Source organism: Tursiops truncatus, chromosome 19, assembly GCF_011762595.2.
Source record: "Tursiops truncatus isolate mTurTru1 chromosome 19, mTurTru1.mat.Y, whole genome shotgun sequence".
NCBI lineage: Eukaryota > Metazoa > Chordata > Mammalia > Artiodactyla > Delphinidae > Tursiops > Tursiops truncatus.
The window spans coordinates 14,024,921-14,048,321 of record NC_047052.1 but is presented as its reverse complement, the minus strand read 5'-3'; the positions used below and the strand labels follow the sequence as shown (position 1 = coordinate 14,048,321).

Genomic DNA, 23,401 nt, shown 5'->3' with positions numbered 1-23,401 from the left:
GGGTCTTGGGATACTCTGATTTATAGCCAGTGGGTCAGAGCACAGGTAACAAGCTGGGCTTGTGACTGGTGTTTGAAGTTTGGGGGCAGTCTTAATCAGTGGAACACTTAGCCTGTGGAATTTGATGCCATCTCCGTGTAGATAAATTACTTGCTGTTTTGGGGAACACCCCTCCTGCCCCTGCCACAAACATGCACACACAAACACGCATGCATGTTGGAATTGGTGACCAGAAGAAAATACAAAATACATCTTTATTTTTCTTTTCTTCAACCTGGGTCAAATAAGAGGATTCTTTCTGAAATTTGTCTCTCTTTTATCTACCTCAGATATATGTCACACATTCTGCAGACAGATGTTTTCAGGAAGTATTTCAGGGAGAAAAGAGCAGAGGCCAATGTGAAACCTATGAAATCTGAAGTCATCCAATTTAAAAGAGATCAAACAAATAGAAAACCAAGGAGCATAACAGCTTTAGAAACAGTAGAAAACCAGAAGAAGCGCAAGATTAAAATATGAAAATTAATCCTTTTACTCCAAGTGCCTAGAGAACCTGTCACTGACAACAAAAGTCATGTTGCATTTACTTGAGCATTTTCTGTAATTTTTTTTCTTTGATATTTTCCTGCTAAAATGGTTCTTTGGGATAGAGAAATATTTATCAACATCCCAGAGTATAATTGCCCTTGCCCTCACTTTAGCAGTAGCAGAACTTGAAGACATGTGAACAGTTTCATATGCTCTTATTTATTTCCAGCAAGCAAGATTTAATTGAATGGAATTTCCATCTTTTCAGTTTTTTTAAACCAAACTTTTCCCTCATAACACTAAGAACAATTATATGCCAGGTACTGGGCAAAGTGAAGTACTTTACAAATATTATCTCATTTAATCCTCATAATAAACATATGAGGTGGATGTGATAGATGGCTTCCAATGATCCTCACTTCCTGGTATTTACGTCCCTGTGTGGCCTCTCCCACATTGAATAGGGCTGATCTGTGTGACTAATAGATCTTGCATAAATGATGGTGTGTGACTTCTGGGGCACAAACTACATTGCAGCTTCTCCCATGGTCTCTCAGACTGGTTGCTCTGAAAGTAGCCAGTCATCACGCCATGAGGACACTCAGGCATCCCTGTTGAGAGGCCCATGAGGGGAGGAACTGAAACTTCCCACCAACAACCAGGAACAGCTTGCTAGCTGTGTGAGTGAGCCATCTTGGAAGTGGATTTTCTAGCCCTAGTCAAGCCTTCAGATGACTGTAGCCTTTGCTACCATCTCTGACTGCAGCCTCATCAGAGACCCCAAGCAAGGTTCTCTTTCCTGAGTTATGTGGGAATACATTTTCCTCTGAAAGAAGGTACTCTGTCATACATACTGAACACTTATTTAACTAGATTCTTAGGTAGAAACACTAGAAGGAGCTGGAGGTTGACATTTAAATGAAGGAAAAAGAGGAAAATAGTTCTTCTGTGAAATGTTTTAGCCTAGTGAAAATTCTCTTTTATTGAGTGCAATTTAATATTAAATTCAATTCAACGAATGTTAACTGAGCCCCTTCTATGCCAATCACGCATGGTCTGTACAGCAAAGAAGCTTACATTCTGGAGGTAGATGCAGGCTGGTAAGCAAATAATTACTGTACAGTGTATTGCATTCAATAATAGAGGCATGTGCAAAGGACAAAGTGATTGTCACTCTTTGAATGCATTAGGGAAAGCCTTACTTCTGGGGACCCTTGAGATGAGTTTTGTAGGATGAATAGAAGTTTGCAAGGCAGACAAGGATAGGGATGTGAGAAGAAAGTATGAGTCTATAAAGGTATAGAGGTGTGAAATAGCCTGGCACATTTGGGGATTGTGAAAGTCATTTAATTAATTACAAACATTTATTAAATATGCATATGTATGAGGCCCTGTGCCGGATATGGGAAATACAGTGATAAGAAACACAAAATTCCTGTGCTCAAGGAACTTACAGTCTCAAGGCAGAAGGAGATGAATAAATAACCATGATGGGGTGAGCATGAGGACCTGTGAGTTCATAAAGAAGGGGCAGCCTTGGGTAGTCAGGGAAGCCTTTCTGAAAGAGGTCACATCTGAGTCTGGAAAGACAAATGGGAGTTAGTTGGGGAGAGAAGGGGAGGAGGGGAGAAGAAAGGCATTCCAGGTGTTATGTACAAGTCTGGAGGTGTGTGAGCCCCTGAGACTTTGTGAATTGCGAGTTGAGCATAAAGTGCAAGAAGGGCAGGTTCTTGGGATGGATGTCGTGCTGAGAAGCTTACAGAGTATTCTGGACTAAAGGATTTTAAGTAGGGAAATGGCATGACCAGATTTTCCCTTTAGAATAGTCACTGTGGCTGCAGGGTAGAGAATGGCCAGGCTATGGGGGTGGGGTGGGAGTGGGGACACAATTCTGGAGTCAGGGAGGTCAGTTAAGAAACTGTTCCAGGGCTTCCCTGGTGGTGCAGTGGTTGAGAGTCCGCCTGCCGATGCAGGGCACACGGGTTCGTGCCCCGGTCCGGGAAGATCCCACATGCCGCCGAGCGGCTGGGCCCGTGAGCCTTGGCCGCTGAGCCTGCGCGTCCGGACCCTGTGCTCCGCAACGGAAGAGGCCACAACAGTGAGAGGCCCGCATACCGCAAAAAAAAAAAAAAAAAAAAAAAAAGCTGTTGCAGTCACCCAGGCAAGACATGAGAGTGACATTAACAAAGGAAGGCAGCAGGGATGAAAAGGAGTAGATGCATTTGTGAGATGTCAGGAGGTAGATCCTCAAGGTGGAGGCAGAATAATGTCACCATCAAGAGTGTGGACTCTGGAACCAGAGTGACTGGTTCTCCTCCCACTTCTACCCTTTACTAGTGTGGGAACTGGAGCAGGTTACTTACCCTCTCTGTGCCTCTGTTTCCTTATCCGTGACATGGGGAGAATAATACTACCCACATCTAGGGTTGTTGTGGCGACTAAATGAATACTTACAATGTATAAGTACGGCACATAGTAAGTGTTCCATAAACATTTAGTTATCATATGATTGATAGGAGGAGAGAGAAGTCATAGGTGACTCTGGGCATGGGCAATTGTGTGAATCATGATTCCATTCACAGAGGGATACAGCAGAGAGCAGGCCTGGGGGGCATGCTGGGCTTGAGGTGTTTGTGGACACCCAAATGGAGACATCTTGTAGGCGTTGGAGTCTATGGAGTGGAGCTCAGAAGGGATGTGGGTGGGATAAATCCTCTAGAACTGCAGGGAGGGCATGAGCAGGGGCGTGAGAAATAGAGAGAAGGACTGAAATAGTTGTTCAGATGACAGCTGACAAGGGAAAGAGATCGGGAGGTAGAGGCCCCAGTGGAGGCTGGAGACCCCGAATTTGCAGTCACATGATCTGGACCATTGTGTGGTTTTCTCCAGCAATCCTAACAGCCTGTTAGTATGAGAGAAGAGTTGAACTGCTAGACTGACCCAGTGTTGAGTTTTTACTGGCTGTGATGGCAAGACTTGGAATCAGGACATTGACGATATTACTAAGAAACTGGAGGACAGGATCAACTGTGAGGTCTAGGCTGGAGGGGGAAGAGTGAAGATGACATGAGAGGGTAGAGAGAGCCATAGAAAGGGTAGGAGATGAAAGAGCATAGGATGCTGGAACCAGGTATATTGGGAGTATCAGAATGAGAGAGAGTGATCCTATGGAGAGAGGGTGCCCTCTCCACCCCCCACCATAGTGTTTGTTATTATTTTTAGATTTAAAAAGTAGTACATGCTTTTTGTAAAAAGTTCGAACACTTTAGACAAATCCATTTAGGAAGTGGAAGTCCCTTATTCTAATAGTTTCTTATAATTTTTAGTGTTCATTATTTTAAATGTATTGTTAACAGTTTAGTATATACTCTTCCGTATTTTTCTGTGCATTATTTCTTAGTATTGTTTCAGAAATGGAATCATATTATACGTATTGTTCTGAACCTTGCTTTTCTTCTAATATACCTTGGCTATAATAATTTCTTGTACATTTAATCTTTGAGAATGGGTTATTTATTTATTCGTTGTCCACAGTGATTTTAATTACTGTTCAAAAATTTTCTCTGTTATGACTTTTGGGTAGATTGAGAGGCTTTTCTTTCTTCTTTTTTCCTAAGAATTTTTTTTTAACATACAGAAATCTGTACATAATTAGTGTATACTACTTGATACATATGTAGATAAGTATACACCCATGAAACCATTACCACAATCTATGCCATAGACCTATCCATCACCTCCAAAAGTTTCCTCTGGTCCTCTTGTTCTTTATTATTATTATTATTATTATTAGTGTATGTGTGTGTGTGTGTGTGTGTGTGTGTGTGAGAGAGAGAGAGAGAGAGAGAGAGAGTGAGAGAGAGAGAGAGAGAGAGAGAGAGACAAGAACACTTAACTCTTGCCCTCTTAGTACTTGAAACTTTGTACCCATTGACTAATATTTCCCCCTAGCCCCTGACATCCACCATTCCAGAGAGTGGGATATTTAAACTCAAGATTTTATTCGGATGTAGAGCAGTATCTGGTGATGATAAGGTCTGGAAGGGCATTCATGGAAATGCAGATTGAAGTATAATGGAGGTGAGTGTTTTGAATGGGTTTCCGGCTCTATGGATGTTGCAGTCATCCAGAATGATGGCAGGAGTTGGGAAGAAAGGGAGGACAGTGACCCGGTTGGCAGAATCCTCAGTGTGTGAGTATGAGAATGTGAGTAGACAGAAGAGATGAAGGCAGGGAAGTGAGTATAGAGGGGCATGGTTTGAGCCACAGTGGAGCAGCATGGGTCAGTCTGCAAAGCAGATGGGAACCAGGCAGGGAAAGTGTGAACTTACAAGGAGTGGGGATCAGGGAGAATAAAAGATGCAATTTATATATTTTAAAGATTTTATTTGGTAAGAATTGAAAGACTGAAGGCAGGCAGCCCTGCTGGGAGACTATTGTGGTCCTGGAAAAAATAGCAGAGCTTGGGGATGTGGATAAGAGAGATGTTTGCAGGGCCGACAGGACCTAGTGACTGATAGCACTGGCGTGAGGGGGCAGGAGAGTTGAGGGTGATTCTCCAACTACTGGTTTGAGAAAATGACAGTGAAAACTAAGATGATAAGAAACAGAGGATGAGGAAAAACAAGGAGTTATGTGTACGTGTATATGTGCAGGCTGTGTAGGGGAACAGAGGGTGGAAAGAAATATAATGACTATTTAATTAAAACATAATTCCATGAGTTTGTGAAGTTAATTTTAAAAAATAAAAATTTATTCTAGATTGAAACTGAAGATTTGGAGATATGCCTAGATGAGATAGTAAATACCCTAGTAAAAGTATTGTTGTCCAGACCTTTTTAGTTAAAAAGTTCTTTGGTTCATGGGTTCTTTTACCGTACTTTGACTGGAGGGAGGTCTTTAAAAGCAGGATGTTAAGTTAACCCATGAATTACATGACTCAAGGCATTCCAGGGACATTAATGCATGGATTTAGTCCTGTGTTAGATATTGGAGCAGTGGGCTAGGTGATTATCATTTTTCATGACACTCCTGAATATTGACTCTGTCTAATTTACTAGACGATGGTTCATTAGAAATTCACAAGCATCCATTATACACAAGGCACTATACATTACAGTCTCTACCTCAAGGAGCTTGTATTAATATTGGAATAAGCACGTACATAATTGCAAAGTAGAATGTTTTAGATGTTACAAGAGAGGGAAAAAGTAAGGTACTGGAAGGTCAAAGAAGCTGAACAATCACTACTGCTGGTAGGATTAGAAATTGCTTCGATAAGGAAATGACATTTGAATCAGGAAGTAATCTGTGCAGAGGTAAAGAGAGGACATTGCAGACAGAAGGTGCAGTGTGAACAGAGTTTTAGGGAAACATACCTTAACCATTGTAGATACAGAGCTGTAAAAGCATGATCCAAGTATACTATAGGCTGGAGTTGTAATATAGTGCTATTTATCAGGAACAAAAAAGGAAAGTGGTCAAGATTTTTAAAGTAATTAAATCAGTTACAGAAATAAATGAGTTTTAATAAAAAATACCTGGGTAATCAGATTTTAATGCAATAACTACTCTGTATTCTGGTATGATAAAAGGACATGCTATTTCTATTTTGTTGAGATAGAGTGGCCAATTTAAGTTACAGCATAGCTTATGAATACATCTTTTCATACTTGGGGTAAATTCTCCAGCATCAAAGGATATGTACAGTTTAAAAAAATTGCCTAATGAAGTTACTGATTTACATTCTACCTGTAGTGTATGAAAGTGCCCATCTTCACAACATCTTCATAAATAATGAGGTTTTTTTTAACATCTTTCTTGGAGTATAATTACATTACAATGTTGTGTTAGTTTCTGCTGTATAACGAAGTGAATCTGCTATATGTATACATATATCCCCATATCCCCTCCCTCTTGCGCCTCCCTCCCACCCTCCCTATTCCCCACCTCTGGGTGGTCACAAAGCACCGAGCTGATCTCCCTGTGCTATGCAGCTGCTTCCCACTAGCTATCTATTTTACATTTGGTAGTGTATATATGTCAGTGCTACTCTCTTACTTCGTCCCAGCTTACCCTTCCCCCTCCCCGGGTCCTCAATCCATTCTCTATGTCTGCGTCTTTATTCTTGTCCTGCCCCTAGGTTCATCAGGACCTTTTTTTTTTTTTTTAGATTCCATACATATATGTGTTAGCATATGGTATTTGTTTTTCTCTTTCTGATTTACTTCACTCTGTATAACAGACTCTAGGTCCAACTTCACTCTGTATAACAGACTCTAGGTCCATCCACCTCACTACAAATAACTCAATTTCATTTCTTTTTATGGCTAATATTCCATTGTATATATGTGCCACATCTTCTTTATTCATTCATCTGTTGATGGACACTTAGGTTGCTTCCATGTCCTGGCTATTGTAAATAGTGCTGCAGTGAACATTGTGGTACATGTCTCTTTTTGAATTATGGTTTTCTCAGGGTATATGCCCAGTAGTGGGATAGCTGGATCATACGCTAGTTCTATTTTTAGTTTTTTAAGGAACCTCCATACTGTTCTCCATAGTCGCTGTATCAGTTTACATACAGTGTAAATGTATCAGTTTACATACACTGCAAACAACAGTGCAGGAGGGTTCCCTTTTCTCCACACCCTCTCCAGCATTTATTGTTTGTAGATTTTCTGATGATGCATTCTGACTGGTGTGAGGTGATACCTCGTTGTGGTTTTGATTTGAGTTTCTCTAATGATTAGTGATGTTGAGCATCCTTTCATTTGTTTGTTGGCAATCTGTATATCTTCTTTGGAGAAATGTCTGTTTAGGTCTTCTGCCCATTTTTGGATTGGATTGTTTGTTTTTTTGATATTGAGCTGCATGAGCATAAATAATAAGTTTTGTCAGTCTTTTTCTTGCAAAACTAAACAAAATATAATTATAATTATACATTCACAGGAAGTTGCAAAGAAAGTACAGAGAGGTTTCATATACCTTTGACCTCCTGTTTCCCTCAGTGGTTACACCTTATATAACCATAGTATAATATCAAAACCAGAAAATCATCATTGGTACAATGTATGTGTATAGTTATATGTCAACCTATTGCATATGTAAATTTGTGTAACTTCCACCACGATCAAGATACAGAAAATTCATTTATTAGCTTCAGTGATAGCACTAGAAATTGAACTCATAGCTTATAAGAAGTGAAAAACTTGCTGTTAGCAGGTTACCTCTTATTTATCCCAACTTTGTAAACCTCAAGATTTTACCCATTTTATTTCTTCTTTATGTGTATTCTGTCACCTCAAACATCTCCTTTATAGTCATTTTTCCCCACCCCCTGCCAACCACTGGCAACCCCTGATTCGTTCTTTATCTCTGTAATTTTGCCACTTGAGGATATTATATAAATGGAATCACACAGTATGTGAGCTGTTAAGAATGTCTTTTATCACTTCTTTTTTTCCCTGAGATCCGTACAATTTGTTGTATATATTGATAGTTTGCTTCTTTTTATTGCTGGTAATATTCCATGGTATGGATGTACCACAGTTAGTTTCACCATTCACCTACCGAGGGACACTTTGGTTTTTTAAGTTGCTAAGAATAATCATGCACAGGTTTTTGTGTGGCCATACGTTTTCTCTGGGATAAGTGCCCCAGAATATGATTGTTGGGTTTACTCATAGGTTTACTTTTCCAAGAAACTGTCAAACTATTTTCCCATCAGCAATAAGAGAACCAGTTTTTCTGCATCCTTACCAGCATTTGATATTTTCACTATTTAAAAAAAAATTCCTGGAACATTATATTATATATCCATATAATGCCCATTAAAAATATCTCAATATAAACCTTATCTTTAAATAAACAGCAAAGTTTTACAAAATTATTATAACAACTCATTATCATTAGTTTCAAGAACTGCTTGCTGGACTTTTTTGTTAAGTTAGAGGTCTGATTATACTACCAGAAAAATTTGAAGTTACTAATACTATTTTGATCCATATGCTTAAGAGAATAGGAATTCTATCATTCTATGATGAACCTTTTGTAGCTTTACTAAGGTATAATTGGTAAAAAAAAAAACAAAACCAAAAAAACCCCTGCACGTATTTTATGTATGTAATTTGATGAGTTTGGATATATGCATAGACCTGTGATACCATAACAGTCAAGGCAATAAGCATATCCAGCACTTCCAAAAGTTTCCTTGTGTCCCACACTTAACATGAGATCTACCCTCTTAACACATTTTTAAGGGCACAATATCATATTGTTACCTATAGGTTGTTACCTATAGGCACTATGTTGTACAGCAGATCACTAGAATTTATTCATCTTACATAACTGTTTACTTTAGCTGTTTTGATAAGTAAGTGGTATTATTTAATCATGGTATTAATTTGCAGTCCCCTGGTGGCTAGAGATGTTTGAACATCTTTTCATATGATTTTTTTTTTTTTTTTTTTGCGGTACGCGGCCCTCTCACTGCTGTGGCCGCTCCCGCTGCGGAGCACAGGCTCCGGATGCGCAGGCTCAGCGGCCATGGCTCACGGGCCCAGCCGCTCCGTGGCACGCGGGATCCTCCCGGACCGGGGCACAAACCCGCGTCCCCTGCATTGGCAGGCGGACTCTTAACCACTGCACCACCAGGGAAGCCCTCATATGCTTTTTTAAAAAAATTTATTTTATTTATTTATTTTTGGCTGCGTTGGGTCTTTGTTGCTGCGTGTGGGCTTTCTCTAGCTGCGGCGAGTGGGGGCTACTCTTTGTTGTGGTGTGCGAGCCTCTCCCTGCGGTGGCTTGTCTTGTTGCGGAGCATGGGCTCTAGGCGTGTGGGCTTCAGTAATTGTGGTGCTTGGGTTCAGCAGTTGTGGCTCGCGGGCTTAGTTGCTCCACGGCAAGTGGGGTCTTCCTGGACCAGGGCTCAAACCTGTGACCCCTGCATTGTCAGGTGGATTCCCAACCACTGGGCCACCAGGGAAGCCCCTCATATGCTTTTTGCTATTGATATATCTTCAGTGAAATGTCTCCATGTCCTTTACCCATTTTCTAATTGGATTGTGTGTTAGGCAGAATAATGTCACTTTTCTGCCAAATATGTCCATGTCCCAATCCCCCAACCCTGTGAATATGTTAATTACATGGGAGAGGAGAGTTAAGGTTGCAGATGGAATTAACATTGCTAGGCAGGTGACTTTGAGAAAGGGAGATTATCCTGGATTATCCAGCTGGCTCTAATGTAATAACAAGGTTCCTTAAAGGTGTAAGTGGGAGGCAGAGAGGAGGTCAGAGTGATGTGTGAGAAAGACTCAACCTGCCATAATTGGCTTTGAAGATGGAGGAAGGAGCCTGTACGGCAAGGCAATGGATTCTCCTAGAGCTTCAGAAAGGAACACGGCCCTGCAGAACCTTGATTTTAGGCCAATGAGACCTCTGTTACACTTCTAACTTTCAGAATTTTAAGATAATAAATTTATGTTGTTTCAAGCCACAAATTTGTGGTAATTTGTTGTAGCAGCAAGAAGAAACTAATACAGGTTTGTTTGTTTTTTTTTTTCACTGTTTGGTTTTGAGCGGTTTTTTTAAAAAAAAGTACTCTAGATATGAGTCCTTTGTCAGACATGAAGTTTACAAATATTTTCTTCCAGTTGGTTTCTTTCATCCACTTAGAAGATTCTTTCCAAGTACAAAAGTTTTTTTATTTTGATGAAGTCCTCTTTATTGACTTTTTCTTTTCTGCATTGTGATTTTGGTGTCATGTCTAAGAACCCTTCACCGAACCCTAGTCTAGAAAATTTTCTTCCTTTTTTTTCCTAAAAACTTTGTAGTTTTATATTTTACATTTAAATATATGCCGCACTTTGAATTAACTTTTGTGTAAGATGTGAGATTTGGATTGAGGCTTACTTTTTGCCTATAGAGCTCCAATGGCCCCAGCACCATTTGTTTAAAGGCTCTTTCTCTTACATTGAATTGCTTTTGCACCTTTGTCAAAAATCAATTTGGAATATTTGTGTAGGTCTATTTCTGAGTTCTCTGTTCTCTTCTATTGATCTATATCTATCCCTCTGCCAATACAACATAGTCTTGATTACTATAGCTTATGTAATTAGCCTTGAAATCAGTTAGAATAATTCTTCTCATTTTCTTCTTCTTTGTAAGTTTGTTTTAGTTATTCTAGGGCCTGTACCCTTCCATATAAATTTTTAAATAAATTTATCTTTGTTTAAATAAAAACTTTGCTGGTATTTGATAGGAATTAGTTTAAACTTGTGTATTAATTTGAGGAGAGTTGACATCTTTGCTATGTTGAGTCTTCCAATCCGTGAACATAGATCTCCTTTTAATTAGATATTCTTTGATTTTTTTAATCAGTACTTTGTCATTTTTAGCATATAAGTCCTGTATATGTTTTGATCAATTTACACCTACTTCTTTTTTGAAGGAGTGGCAGTTATAAATGGTATCGTATCTTAAATTTTGGTTTCCACATCTTCATTGTTAGTATATAGAAATATGAATGATATTTGTATGTTTATCTTATATCCTGTGACCTTGCTGTACTCACTTGTTAGTTCTAGGAGGTTTGTTGTAGATTCTTAGGGAATATCTGTGTAGACACTTATCCCATCTGCGTATAAGGACAATTTTATTTCTTGTTTTCTGCTCTGTATGCTTTTTCTTTCTTTTTTTCTTCTTATAACACTGACTAGAACTTCCAGTACTGTGTCTGATAGCCATGTTGAGAATGGACCTTCTTGCCTTGTTCCCAGTCTTTAGGGGGAAATCATTCAGTCTTTTACCATTTAGTATGATGTCACCTGTAAGTTTTTGGTATACTTTCTTTATTATGTTCCTCTATATTCCTTAGTTTTCTGGGAATTTTTATCATGAATGATATTGAATTTTGTCAGATGCTTTTTCTGCATAAATTGACATGATCATATGATGTTTCTTCTTTAGCCTGCTAATATTATGGATTACATTGATTGATATTTGAGTATTGAACTTGCCTTACATTCCTGGACTTAACCTATTTGGTCATGGTATATAATTTTTTTTACATATTGCTAAATAACTTGTTAAGATTCTGATAAATTTTCGTTAAAATTTTTAAATTTATATTCATGAAGGATATTGGTTTTTAGGGTTTTGGGTTTTTTTTGGTACTTTCTTCATCTGGTTTTGTCTTAGGCTTCATAAAACGAATTGTCAAGTGTTCCCCTCTTTTCCATTTTCTGGAAAAGATTGGTAGTATTGGTGTTAATTCTTCTTTCCATGTTTGCTGTCATTCTCCAGTGAAACCATCTAGACCTAGGTATTTCTTTTTTGTGTGTGTGGTATGCGGGCCTCTCACTGCTGTGGCCTCTCCCGTTGCAGAGCACAGACTCTGGACGCGCATGCTCAGCGGCCATGGCTCATGGGCCCAGCCGCTCCGCGGCATATGGGATCTTCCCAGACCGGGGCACGAACCCGTGTCGCCTGCATCGACAGGCGGACTCTCAACCACTGCGCCACCAGGGAAGCCCGATATTTCTTTTTTTGAGTTATAAAATTATGAATTCAATTTCTTTAATAGTTAGAGTTATTCAAATTATCTATTCATATTAAATTGTTGTAGTATGTGTTCTTTGAGGAATTGAAGCAGTACATCTAAGTTGTCAAATTTATGAATGTGGAGTTGTTTATAGTGTTCCCTTACTATCCTTTTGATATCTGTATGGTTTGTCCTCTCCTGTTAAATTCCTAGTATTGGTGATTTGTGTCTTCTTTCTTTGCTAGAGGTTTGTCAATATTATTGATTTCTCCAGAGAATCAGATCTTTGTTGAATTAATTTTCTCTATTGCTTTTCTGTTTTTAATTTTATTGATTTCTGCTCCTATCTTTATTATTTCTTTCTGTCTGTTTGCTTTCATTTTATTTGGTGTTCTTTTTTCTGAACTTAGGAGCTTAGATGACACATTTGACTTTTACTGCTTTCTAATCTAAATATTTAGTGTTATAAATTTCAACACTGTTTTAGCTACCTTTTCAATATTTTGAAATGCTGTGTTTTCATTTTCATTCAATTCAGTGTGCTTGTGGATTTCCCTCTTTGACTTACGTATTTATTTACAAGTGTGTTGTTTAGTTTCCAAGTGTTTGGAGAATTTTGTGTTATCTTTCTGTTGTGTGTTTCTGATTTCACAGTGGTCAACCAGCGCCCTCTGTATGATTCCAATTCTTTTAACTTTGTTGAATTTTATTTCTTGGCCTAGGAAATGGTCTATCTTAGTATATGTTCCTTGGACACATGAAAAGCGCATGCATTCTGCTGTTGGGTGGACTGTTCCATAAATATTGATTAAATCATGTTGGTTGTGTTAAGTTCGTCTATATCTTGTTAATTTTCTGTTTAGTGCTTATATCAATTGTTGAGAAAGAGATGTTGAAGTCTCCAGCTACAGTTGTGGATTTGTATAGTTCTTTTCATTTTTTGCATTATATAGTTTGAAGCTTGGTTCAAGTCACATATTTTAAAAGTTGTTTGGTGCACTTATAATTATGATTGCTGTGTCCTTTTGGTAGATTCAGCCTTTTACATTATATAGTGTCCCTCTCTGTTCCTGATCTTTTTTTTGAAGTCAACTTTATCTAATATTACTGTAGCCCTTCTGGCTTTCTTTTGACCAACTTTTGCATGGTATACCTCTTCCATCCTTTTGCTTATAATCTACCTATATCATTATCATTGAAGTGATTCTCTTAATTCATAACTATCCTTCCTCTCTCTCTCTCTCGCTTGTGTGTTCATGTTTGCACACACACGCTCTTTATTACTTGAGTGAAGTAGGTCATTTTCCTATAACATTTTCCACATTCTAGATTTGGCTTAATTTTATTCTTACAGAATACACATGTTCCTGCATTTCTTGATCTCCTGCAACCTAGCTGGTAGGTCTAGAGACTTAATTAGATTTAGGTTTAGATTGTTGTTCATAGTTCTGCACAGGTGGTGCTGTGTACTGCGTCACGTCAGGAGGCTCATAATATGTCTGGTTTTCACTCTTCTAGTGTTAAGACTGATTTAGAGGGCTCTGGTGTTGTTAGCCTGATTGAGCCATTATAAAGTTCTACAGCAACATCCTTTCTAATGGTTTTAACATTGATGAACCTTCGTTTCATTAGGGGCTGCAAATGGTGATTATTTTTCAGTCATTTCTTCTGCATTTATTAGCTGGAGTTCTTCTATGAAGAATAATTTTCCATCATCAACTATTTGGTTAACTTGCAATGCAATTTGTACAAAAATGGTACAGAATAAATGGTTGATTCTTCCCAGTTATTATTTCCAAAATAATTAGTCTGGTGCCTTAGCAACTTCCAAAGGTGACCAACGATTTTTTTTTTTTTAGTATCTTTTGAACTCCGAGTTTTAAAGACTAATCCATTGCAGACTTTTGTTTTTGTTTTTGTTTTCCCCAAATTGTCCTGTCTTTGGTGAATGGAAGCTCCTTCAAGTGGCTCTGGGCTCCTTAGATACAACCCTAGTAGCCTTTGATAATGTACTTATTTTACAGTATAATAGAATGTTCCAAGTTCATCTTATACATTTCATGCCCCAGACCTTGAATTACCCATTTCTCTAAGGAGTTATGGTTTCTTTTAGTGGGAAATGGTGTTTAAAGACCACATTATGTCCCTGCACTGTCATTGCTTACTTAGCTTTCTTTGCTTCTGGGGTCTTTCAGTAGGGAGGTTATTTAAAAGGAGAGAATAATCAAGAGCTAAAACTCAGATTTTCCATTTAAATTTAAGATTATAGGGTTTCTTAATATAAGAACTTTTTTTGTTTTATATTTTTAAAATGCTGAAATGCTTGGTTCCTAGCAATATTGATGTAGCTACTTGTTTTTAAAATATTATTATTGATATTATGACCAACAATAAGACTACTATACAATGAAGATATATAGTCAAAAACCATGTTTTAAAGTTGGTTGGAATAATTGTTTGGTGTTACAACACCAATTTGATATACAACAAGGTTTATTTGTTTCACTTTTCAACTTTTAATAATTGATTTTTCAAAATGTTTTAAAATATATATTTTAACAACTTTATTGAGATATAATTCACATTCAGTTCAGGATACAATTCACCCATTTAAAGTGTACATACAATCCACAGTTTTTAGTATATTCATGAACACGTGCAATCATCACCACAGGCAACTTTAAACATTTTCATCATCTCAGAAAGCAATCCCATACCTTTTAGTTAACACCCTTCTATTCCTTCATTTCTCCCAGCCCTTTGCAGCGACTAATCTATTACTTTCTCTCTAGAGATTTTCCTGTTCTGGTCACTTCATGTGAACAGACTCATACAATATGTAGTTTTTTGTGACTGGCTTATGTTACTTAACAAAATGTTTTTGAGGTTTTTCCCTGTTTCTGTGATCCAAGGGGATGCTTCAGTCTCATCCTGGGTTCTGGGATTTTCACAAAGGTGTCTTGTCTATGGAGGATTGCTAGTTGGTCTTTTTGTGAGGGGGATTGAAGTTGGCAACCACCTATTCCATGATGGTGACATCACACTGCCTATATTACTTTACACTGTAATAATTATGTGTATTGAATATTGTATACTGTGATTGTATATGATTTATTGTTTTTATTTAGTATGTCTTCTTTGCTTTTTCTAAAATTACTTTTAGTATTTAGGAAGGTTTATGTTTATATTCAGTAGTTTCTTTGTATATAAACCGTTTATAGTGCCTGTATTGTTATCTATTACTGTATAACAAATTACCCCCAGATTAATAGCTTAAAACACTGAATATTTGTTTTCTCAGTTTCTGTAGGTCAGGCTTAGCTGGGTGCTTCCTACTCAGGGTCTCTCATGCATCTCCTGTCAAGCTGTTGTCCAGACTGCAGTCATCTTAAGGCTCAACTGGGTCTGGCAACTCTGCTTTCATTCACATGGTTGTTGGCAGGCTTCAGAAGATCCACTGCCAAGCTCACTCATGTCATTGCTGTCAAGGCTTGGTTCCTCACCACATGGGCCTCTCTATAGGTTTCCTGAGTGTCCTTACAATGTGGTAACTGGTGATTCGAGAGAGCCAGGCAGTGCCCAAGATGGAACTAATTTTCTTTATAACTGATCTCAGATGTGACATCCATCACTTGTGCTGTATTATATTTGTTAGAATACCTAAGCACAGCCCACACTCAAGGGGAGAGGATCATATAAATATATGAATGCTTGGAAACAGGTATCATTGACTGCCATCATAGGGGCTTTCTACCATAATTCCCTTAATTCTCCTTTATTCTATCTCGTTAAATGGTTTGATTCCTACCTAGTACTTACACAGTTGTTAATCTTTTCTACTTTTCGGCTGTCTTTCTTTTTTCTTTTCATTTAAAATTGCATCCTTTCTACTTTGTCAGAAAATATAACGTTTAAATTCTATTCTTCTCCTTATGTCTTCAACATTATTTTAATACCTGTACAACTAAATATATGAAATGCTCATCATCAGTCCTTTTGCTGAAATTCCCCAGTCAGCTTTTGGTTGGATGAAGCCCATCCTCTAGTATATTCTTCAGGAAGGGAACATGTTTATAATATTCCCTGGGCTTTTGCATGTTAAGAACTCCTTTTCTGTAGCCTCAGTGACTGAAGGAGAGCTTGGTTCCTTGTAAAATCCTTGGCTCCTGCTTTGTAAAGTCTTTGAAAAATGCTGCTCCTCTGTTTTCCCACTGCATGGCTTGCTTTTACAAAGTCCAATGACATCTAATTCTCTTGCCCTTGTACGTTATTTTGACTTTTTGCCTGGATGCTAATTTTTAAAATTCTTTGAAGCCTAGTAGTTCTTCTAAGATGTGACTCATAGTTGATCATTTTGGGTCAGTTTTCCTGGGTACCTACTAGTCCCTTTTCATTGGTTTTTTTTTCTGGAATTTTTCTTGGATTATGGCTTTAAATATTAATTTCCCTCCAGTACTTTTTCTTCTTCATGGGCTCCAATTATAGCATGTTAGAACTTCTTTCACTGTCTTCTATTTCAATCATTTCTTTCTCTGATCTTTTCTCTTATTTTAAAATTTCATATTCATTTCTTTGGGTGTTTTACTGCTTTATTTCAGTGTACTTTATTACATATTCATCGTATCTATTTTCCTTTATGCACTGCTTTCCCCTCCATTTTGGTCTGGTAGTGCCTTATTGTCTTTTGAGCTTTTAACAATTTTAAGGTTTTTTATTTGACATTGACTCAAGCTTTTTTTTTTTTTTTTTTTCCCTGCACAGGGTTGAACAACCTAGCCTGCTATTATTAAAAGTAGAAATCCCTACTTAGTCATAAATGGACTTCCAAAGTTGCAAGTGTCCTGCTAGAAGTATAAGGAAATATATGCAAAGGGGAGATGTCCTATTTCTTTGCTTTGGAGGTATTGGGTGGCTGTTGAATGCCTTGTTTATTACTATAAACTTCAAAAATATTTTCACAAACTTCTTTTTCCACGTATCATCTCATACTGCCTTTTTCAATTCTCTGCCTATGTGTGAAGGTTTTTGAAGCCTTATATTTATTGTGTTTGAAGGGTGCCATGAGAGAGAATTGTCAAATAAGCAGATAAAGTAGCAAACTATGAAGTATAGTTATTGAGCAGTTTTTGTTTATTTATCTGGAGAAGATAAAAGTACCAAAATATAGTAACTGCTTATGTTTTCATGTCTTCCCTGAGCTTAGTCCAGAATCACTTGCTTTTTCTAAAAGTGATCCTAGACTTCGGGATAAGGCTAAATCTAGACAGATTCATGGAATAGACTCCTACAGTTAAGGCATTTGTTCCAAGCATTGGACGTATTTTTGAAAATCGGTATTTTCTAAACCTTCGTATATTGGAAAAAGCTTCAAAAAATGTGACCTGTATTCAGGAGTTAACTGTATTTGTTCTAAAACTATTTCTTTTTCACTCTCAGGTATACAAAGGAAATAACTAAAAATGACAAGTAGAAGTCTTGAGGAGTCCATGGGGGCTGTTCATATGGGGTTAGTCAGAACGCTTAAAGGATTCCAAAGCAAGATTTTGCCACCCCTGAGTTCGAAGGTGGTTACAGAAGAAGAAGTAAATCGAATGGTAATGTATAAGAGAATTTCAGAGTAAAATACTTAATGCAGTCTTTCTCCTCAGGAGAATGACAGTTGCTACTTGACATTCTCAGAATATCAAACAGAATTACTGGCTGATAATATCAGTTTAGTTAACATGGGTAGATTGCTGCAGAGCATAGTTACCTTTTAAAGCTTGGGAAATTTTTGAAATTATATACATCAAAGTAGAGGCTTAAATTAAATTGCTTAAGTTAATCAGTTGAACTAAGACTATGCAAGCAAATTATTAAGATTTTCTAAATATTAGCTAGAACCTTAAGAAACTGTCATTTATGTAGTTCAAAAACAGTCAAATATCAGAATTTCATAGGTTTAACATATATAATCAATTACCTGTTGATTGGCAAGAGTTATTTTTGTTTGTGTGTTTGTAGAACATAATGCATTAAAATGATGACTGTATAATATCTAGGAAAAATGCATAACTTTTTCTGTCCTTTATGATAGAAAACAATTACATTTTTAATGAATTATAATGATTTGGTGAGAATTGAATTATAAACTACATGCTATGGAAATATCAATAACAATTTAAAGTGTTAAACATTGTGTTCACTGCATTTTAAAAACTAGTCTCAGGTTATGTTCCAATTAGAAAAATAAAATCTATCATCATTTTCTTTTGTGATTGTTCTTGTTTCAGCTTTAAAGTAACTCCTTACTTTTTGCTTGTAAGAGTTTATTTTTGTTTAAATCACAACACAGCTGATACCTCATAACATTTTAACATTCTAATCTGTGTTCCAATCAAAAGGAATCTTAAAAGCTATATTAGAAATATGCCTTCATTTAAATGGATTCAATCACAAAAATTAAATGTGTAGGGAATTTGAAGAGCATTGATTTTAACCCAAGGCGAAATGAATCAGCTAAATTATATGCCCCTGAATGTTTTAAGAAGTCTTGGCACATACTTAAGCATTATGTTGCTGCCAGTGATCATAATCTCTTTGCATATAAAGTAGCCCTAGAACAAAGTGAACATTCCAGAACAACGATTAATAGTGATTGGTCTTGGGTAAGCCCTTGCTGGTTTATTTAAATGATTTTATTTAAATGATAGGTTACATTTTTTTCTCAAAACAGTAGAAAGTGTTAAAGAATTTTGTGTTCTTGTTTGGGTATGTGGATGTGACTGGCTGCTGGATCTGATGATTGACTTAGAGCTCTTTTAAAACAAGGTCTAAATGTGCTCTTACGATTTCTAAAAAGTTCAAACTCGTTCCTAAGCAGCACAGTCATACTTCCCAGATCCTTTACGTTATAAGATTTCTCTTTAACCTGATATAACATGATAAACGCCCAAAAGCTTTACTTGCATGTTGTAACTTCATTTGAGAAATAGAAATATTTCAAGGAGGATTAGCCTCCTTAGCTCTGAAGCCCTTAAGTGATTTTAGAAACCTAGAGTTTTATGCTCTTCTGAGCATATATAAGCTCTTTGGTCATGTTCCCGTGCAATTTCTTGACCTTCCTCTCCCCTACCCCAGGTTCTTTTGTGTGATTCCTTCAAAATCATAAGGAAACAGCAACCACATATCCTTTCAAATTATTGTGCAAAGAGCTCAGAAGTGCACGGGTACTTCGCTTGTATTATTCAGTTATTTTAAACGTTTTATAGGGGAACTTAGTGGCATTCCAGAATTATTCTGAAAGCTGCAAACACAAATTATTCATTACTGGCACTTATGAAAGCACTTTTTCAGTATTACCATTTATGAATCTTTGGCTCCTGTTGCTTTAAATTCTAGCTGACTCCCTCAGAGTTCCTGAAGGAAATGTCCCTCACCACAGAGCAGAGACTTGCCAATACACGTGTGACGTGCCGACCACAGATCACTGAACTTTTAGATATGAGGGAAACAACATATCAAAAGGTAGCTGCTTTCTGTCATACTTGCATATAAAGTAGGTCCTGGAATAATGTGAATATTCTAGAACAATAAGAACTAAGCAGTACTTATTGTTCCTGGGCTAACTAATCCCTTATTAGATTTGTTTTATGTGTTCTTTTTCTACCTCTGTTGATCTTGATATCTATAATTTGATACAAACAGAATTACACAATACAATAACTTAAAAATATTTATTTATTATTTTTATTTATTTATTTTTGGCTGTGCTGGGTCTTAGTTGTGGCATGCGGACTCTTAGTTGTGGCATGCATGTGGGATCTAGTTCCCCAACCAGGGATCGAACCTGGGCCCCCTGCATTGGGAGCATGGAGTCTTACCCACTGGACCACCAGGGAAGTCCTCAACTAACTTTTGACTAGTCACATTTCTTCCTTAGCTACTTCTGGACACCATTGTTTACAGATTAGGAGTAATCCCAAGAATTATATTAACCAAGCCCAATTAGGTTATCCTCCTAGTGTAAGAAATCCCTCCTTACCTGAGCTGTCATAACTAGAAAGGAAGAAGGAGGAACTGTTTATTAAAATAGGCATTTTTGTCTATTCTGGCTGATTTCCAATAACAAATGTATCCTTTTAGTCTCTAAAGAATAGCTATTTTAACATGTTTCTGTATTCTCATGTAAACCATACATTCCAGGCTTTAGGAGTATATGTTTATAAAGTAGTTCTTATTTCCTACATTTTAATTAATTTCTTGAATTATATGCTTGACTTTTTGCACAAATTATGGTATGAGCCTCCATCAGTTAAACTGCTGGAGATTAGCCTCCTCTCAAAGGGTTCCCAGCTATTCCTGAGGGGTTTTCAGAGTGATTTCCCACAAGACAAGTGAGTCCCTCAGGCTCTTTTGCTCTCCTTGGCATGCCATTGCCATCCCATAAAATTTGCTCTTCTTCTGAGCACTTCTAGCTTTAGCTATTCATTGTTTCCTCTCTTTCCCATAACACCCTCTAACTTTGAGAGCAGGGAACACAGCTTTCTCCAAAGCTAATTCATCCTAATTAAGGGCTAAATGCTCCTTTCCCAGAGCATAACTAAGACCAGACTATGTGTATTGTTCTGTGTGTACTGCTTGTGTGTGTGTTTTAATGTATTTTGATTCCTGCTATGAAGGATGAAGAAATTAGTGTACCACATCTCATCTTCTTGCCTCTGTCCTCTGTCAACTCAGTCGGTTATTTTTTCCTTCGTTTTCCGGAGTTTCATTTGTTTTTTGGTAGATAGTCGTACTCTTCTCATTTCCTCAAGAAGAGATTATGGAAACTATATTTCCTTGATTTTATAAATTTGATAATATTTGCCTATTGCCTTTATAGGTGAACTGCAGATTTGTTAGATGTAAAATTCTTGGGTCACACATTTTACCCATAAGAGATTTGCAGGCATTTTCTTCACTACCTTCTGGCTTTAAATGACGATATGCGGAAGTATGCAGCCTAATATTTTAGCTTGTTTGCCCAAAGATTGTTTATTCTTATTTGATGTCCAGTGATTTTATTAGGATGTGACTAAATTTTTCCTAAGACACTACATACCATTATTTTATTTTTAGAAAGTTTTTCTTGAATTATCAAGTATTTGTCCAGGCCATTTTTGTTTTTATGTTTTTTAGAAATATCAATTGTGAACATGCTGGATCTTCTTTGTCTGCCCTTCTACACCTTGCATTTCCTCCCTAATCCATCTTAAACTTTCTGTTCATTCCCATTTCATTGTAATTACATTCATCAACTTAACCTCTGTATCCCTTACTTTGAGTTGTGTGTGTGTGTGTTTCTCTAAAAATTCATTCTTAAGCTTGACCAGTTCAACACACCTGGGTTGTCTCACAGCATTTTACAGTTAGTTTCTTTTTTTGTACTTTTTAATTCACTTGTGTCTCAGATATCACTCTTCTTTGGCTTTCTTCCTACTTCACTGGTTGCTTTTTTCTTATTTGTTGGATCTTTCTCCTCTTCCTGTTGGCTAAATATTGGAGTTCCCCAGTACTTGGTCCTTAAACTTCTTTCTCTTCTGAACTCATTCCTTAGGTGACTCCTTCCAAGAACAAGGCTTTAAATTTCACCTTTTAAGTGATAGCTTTCATAATTATATCTCCTGCTATGGCCTAGCCCCTGAACTCTGGATCATATATTCAGCTCAATGTGCGATTGGCAGCTCAAACTTAAAATCCTTAAGAGCTAATTTTTGCATTACATTCTTTCCCTAAAGGCATGATCTTTCCTCTTTTGTCTTTCCTCCCTCCACCGTGTAATACCCCCATTTATCTATTTTCTCAGGCCAAAAACCTTGGTGTTATCTCTGATGCCTCTGTTTTTCTCACGTCTTATATGAAATCCAAAACAAGGGCTAATAATCACAAATATGTCTTTAATCCAACCACTTCTCACCACCTCCACCACTGCCATCCCAGTTCAACCCACCATCATCTAGACTCCTGAAATAGCCTCCCTGTTTCCAACTCATCGCCCCGTTATCAATTCTCCACAAAGAAGTAAGAGTGATTTTTATTTTATTATTTATTTATTTATTTAAAATATTTATTTATTTATTTATTTATGGCTGTGTTGAGTCTCCGTTGCACGTGGGCTTTCTCTAGTTGCAGTGAGCGGGGGCTACTCTTCATTGTGTTGCACAGGCTCCTCACTGTGGTGGCTTCTCTTGTTGCAGAGCATGGGCTCTAGGTGCGTGGGCTTCAGTAGTTGTGGCTCGCAGGGTCAGTAGTTGTGGCACACGGGCTTAGTTGCTCCGTGGCATGTAGGATCTTCCCGGACCAGGGCTTGAACCCATGTCCCCTGCATTGGCAGGCAGATTCTTAACCACTGCGCCACCAGGGAAGTCCCAAGAGTGGTTTTTAAAAATGTGAATCAGAACATGTTACTTCCGTGTTGAAAACCACCTAGTAGCTTCCTGTTACCCTCATAGTTATAAGGTCCTGCATTATCTGATCCTGAGCCCTTCATAGTCTTTTCCTTCCTCTCTCCCCCAGCTCATTCTCCTCTAGCTGCTCTCCCCTCTTGCTGCTCTCCAAACACTCAAGGATAATTCTCACCCTAGGGCCTTTGCATTTGTTATTCCTTCTAACTGGAATGCTGTTCTCTCAGATCTTTGCGTGACTTGCTTCAGATCATTTCCTCAGAGAGGCCATCCCCCATTCACTCTGTCTCCTTGTCCTACTTTGGTTTTCTTCATAGCCTTATCACTGCCTGACCTCATATTATGTATTTCTTTTTTTAAAAAAATATTTATTTATTTATGTGGCTGTGCTGAGTCTTAGTTGAGGCCCGTGGGATTTTCGTTGCCGTGTGTGGGATCTTTAGTTACGGCATACGGGATCTAGTTCCCTGACTAGCGATTGAACCTGGGCCTCCTGCATTGGGATTGTGGAGTCTTAGCCCCTGGACCACCAGGGAAGTCCCTATTTCTTTATTTTTTATCCATTTCCTTAAGCATTTCAACTTCATGAGGCAGGGGCTTTATTGGCTTTGTTCACTACTCTATGCTCAACATATGGAAAATATTAGAAACTCAATTAGCATTTATTGAATGAACACATGAATTTTTCATCTCTTTGTCATTGTGATTATTATTATCACTCATCTTTGAAATAAAGAAGGGAATTCTTCCTGGACTTGCTGTTTGCAGGTAGTTAATGTTGAGGCGGAGCTCGGTAGGGTCACAGACCAGCAGGAATTCTCCATGATTCTAAGGGCAGCTCTTTATGAAAGCAGATCATATGTATGTGTTTATTTGGAAGGGAAATGAGAGGAAGGGAGGAGGAGTA

General features: G+C 37.6%; 1 protein-coding gene across 1 annotated transcript in view; it reads left to right on the top strand.

Moving 5' to 3' along the window:
* Positions 1-23,401, top strand: part of HYDIN (HYDIN axonemal central pair apparatus protein) — a 433,086-nt gene that overhangs the window by 73,513 nt on the left and 336,172 nt on the right. The window contains exons 3-4 of the mRNA XM_073796828.1: positions 17,507-17,664; positions 19,451-19,576. Coding sequence (XP_073652929.1) covers positions 17,530-17,664; positions 19,451-19,576 — 261 coding nt within the window. The 5' untranslated portion in view covers positions 17,507-17,529. The remainder of the gene's footprint in view (positions 1-17,506; positions 17,665-19,450; positions 19,577-23,401) is intronic.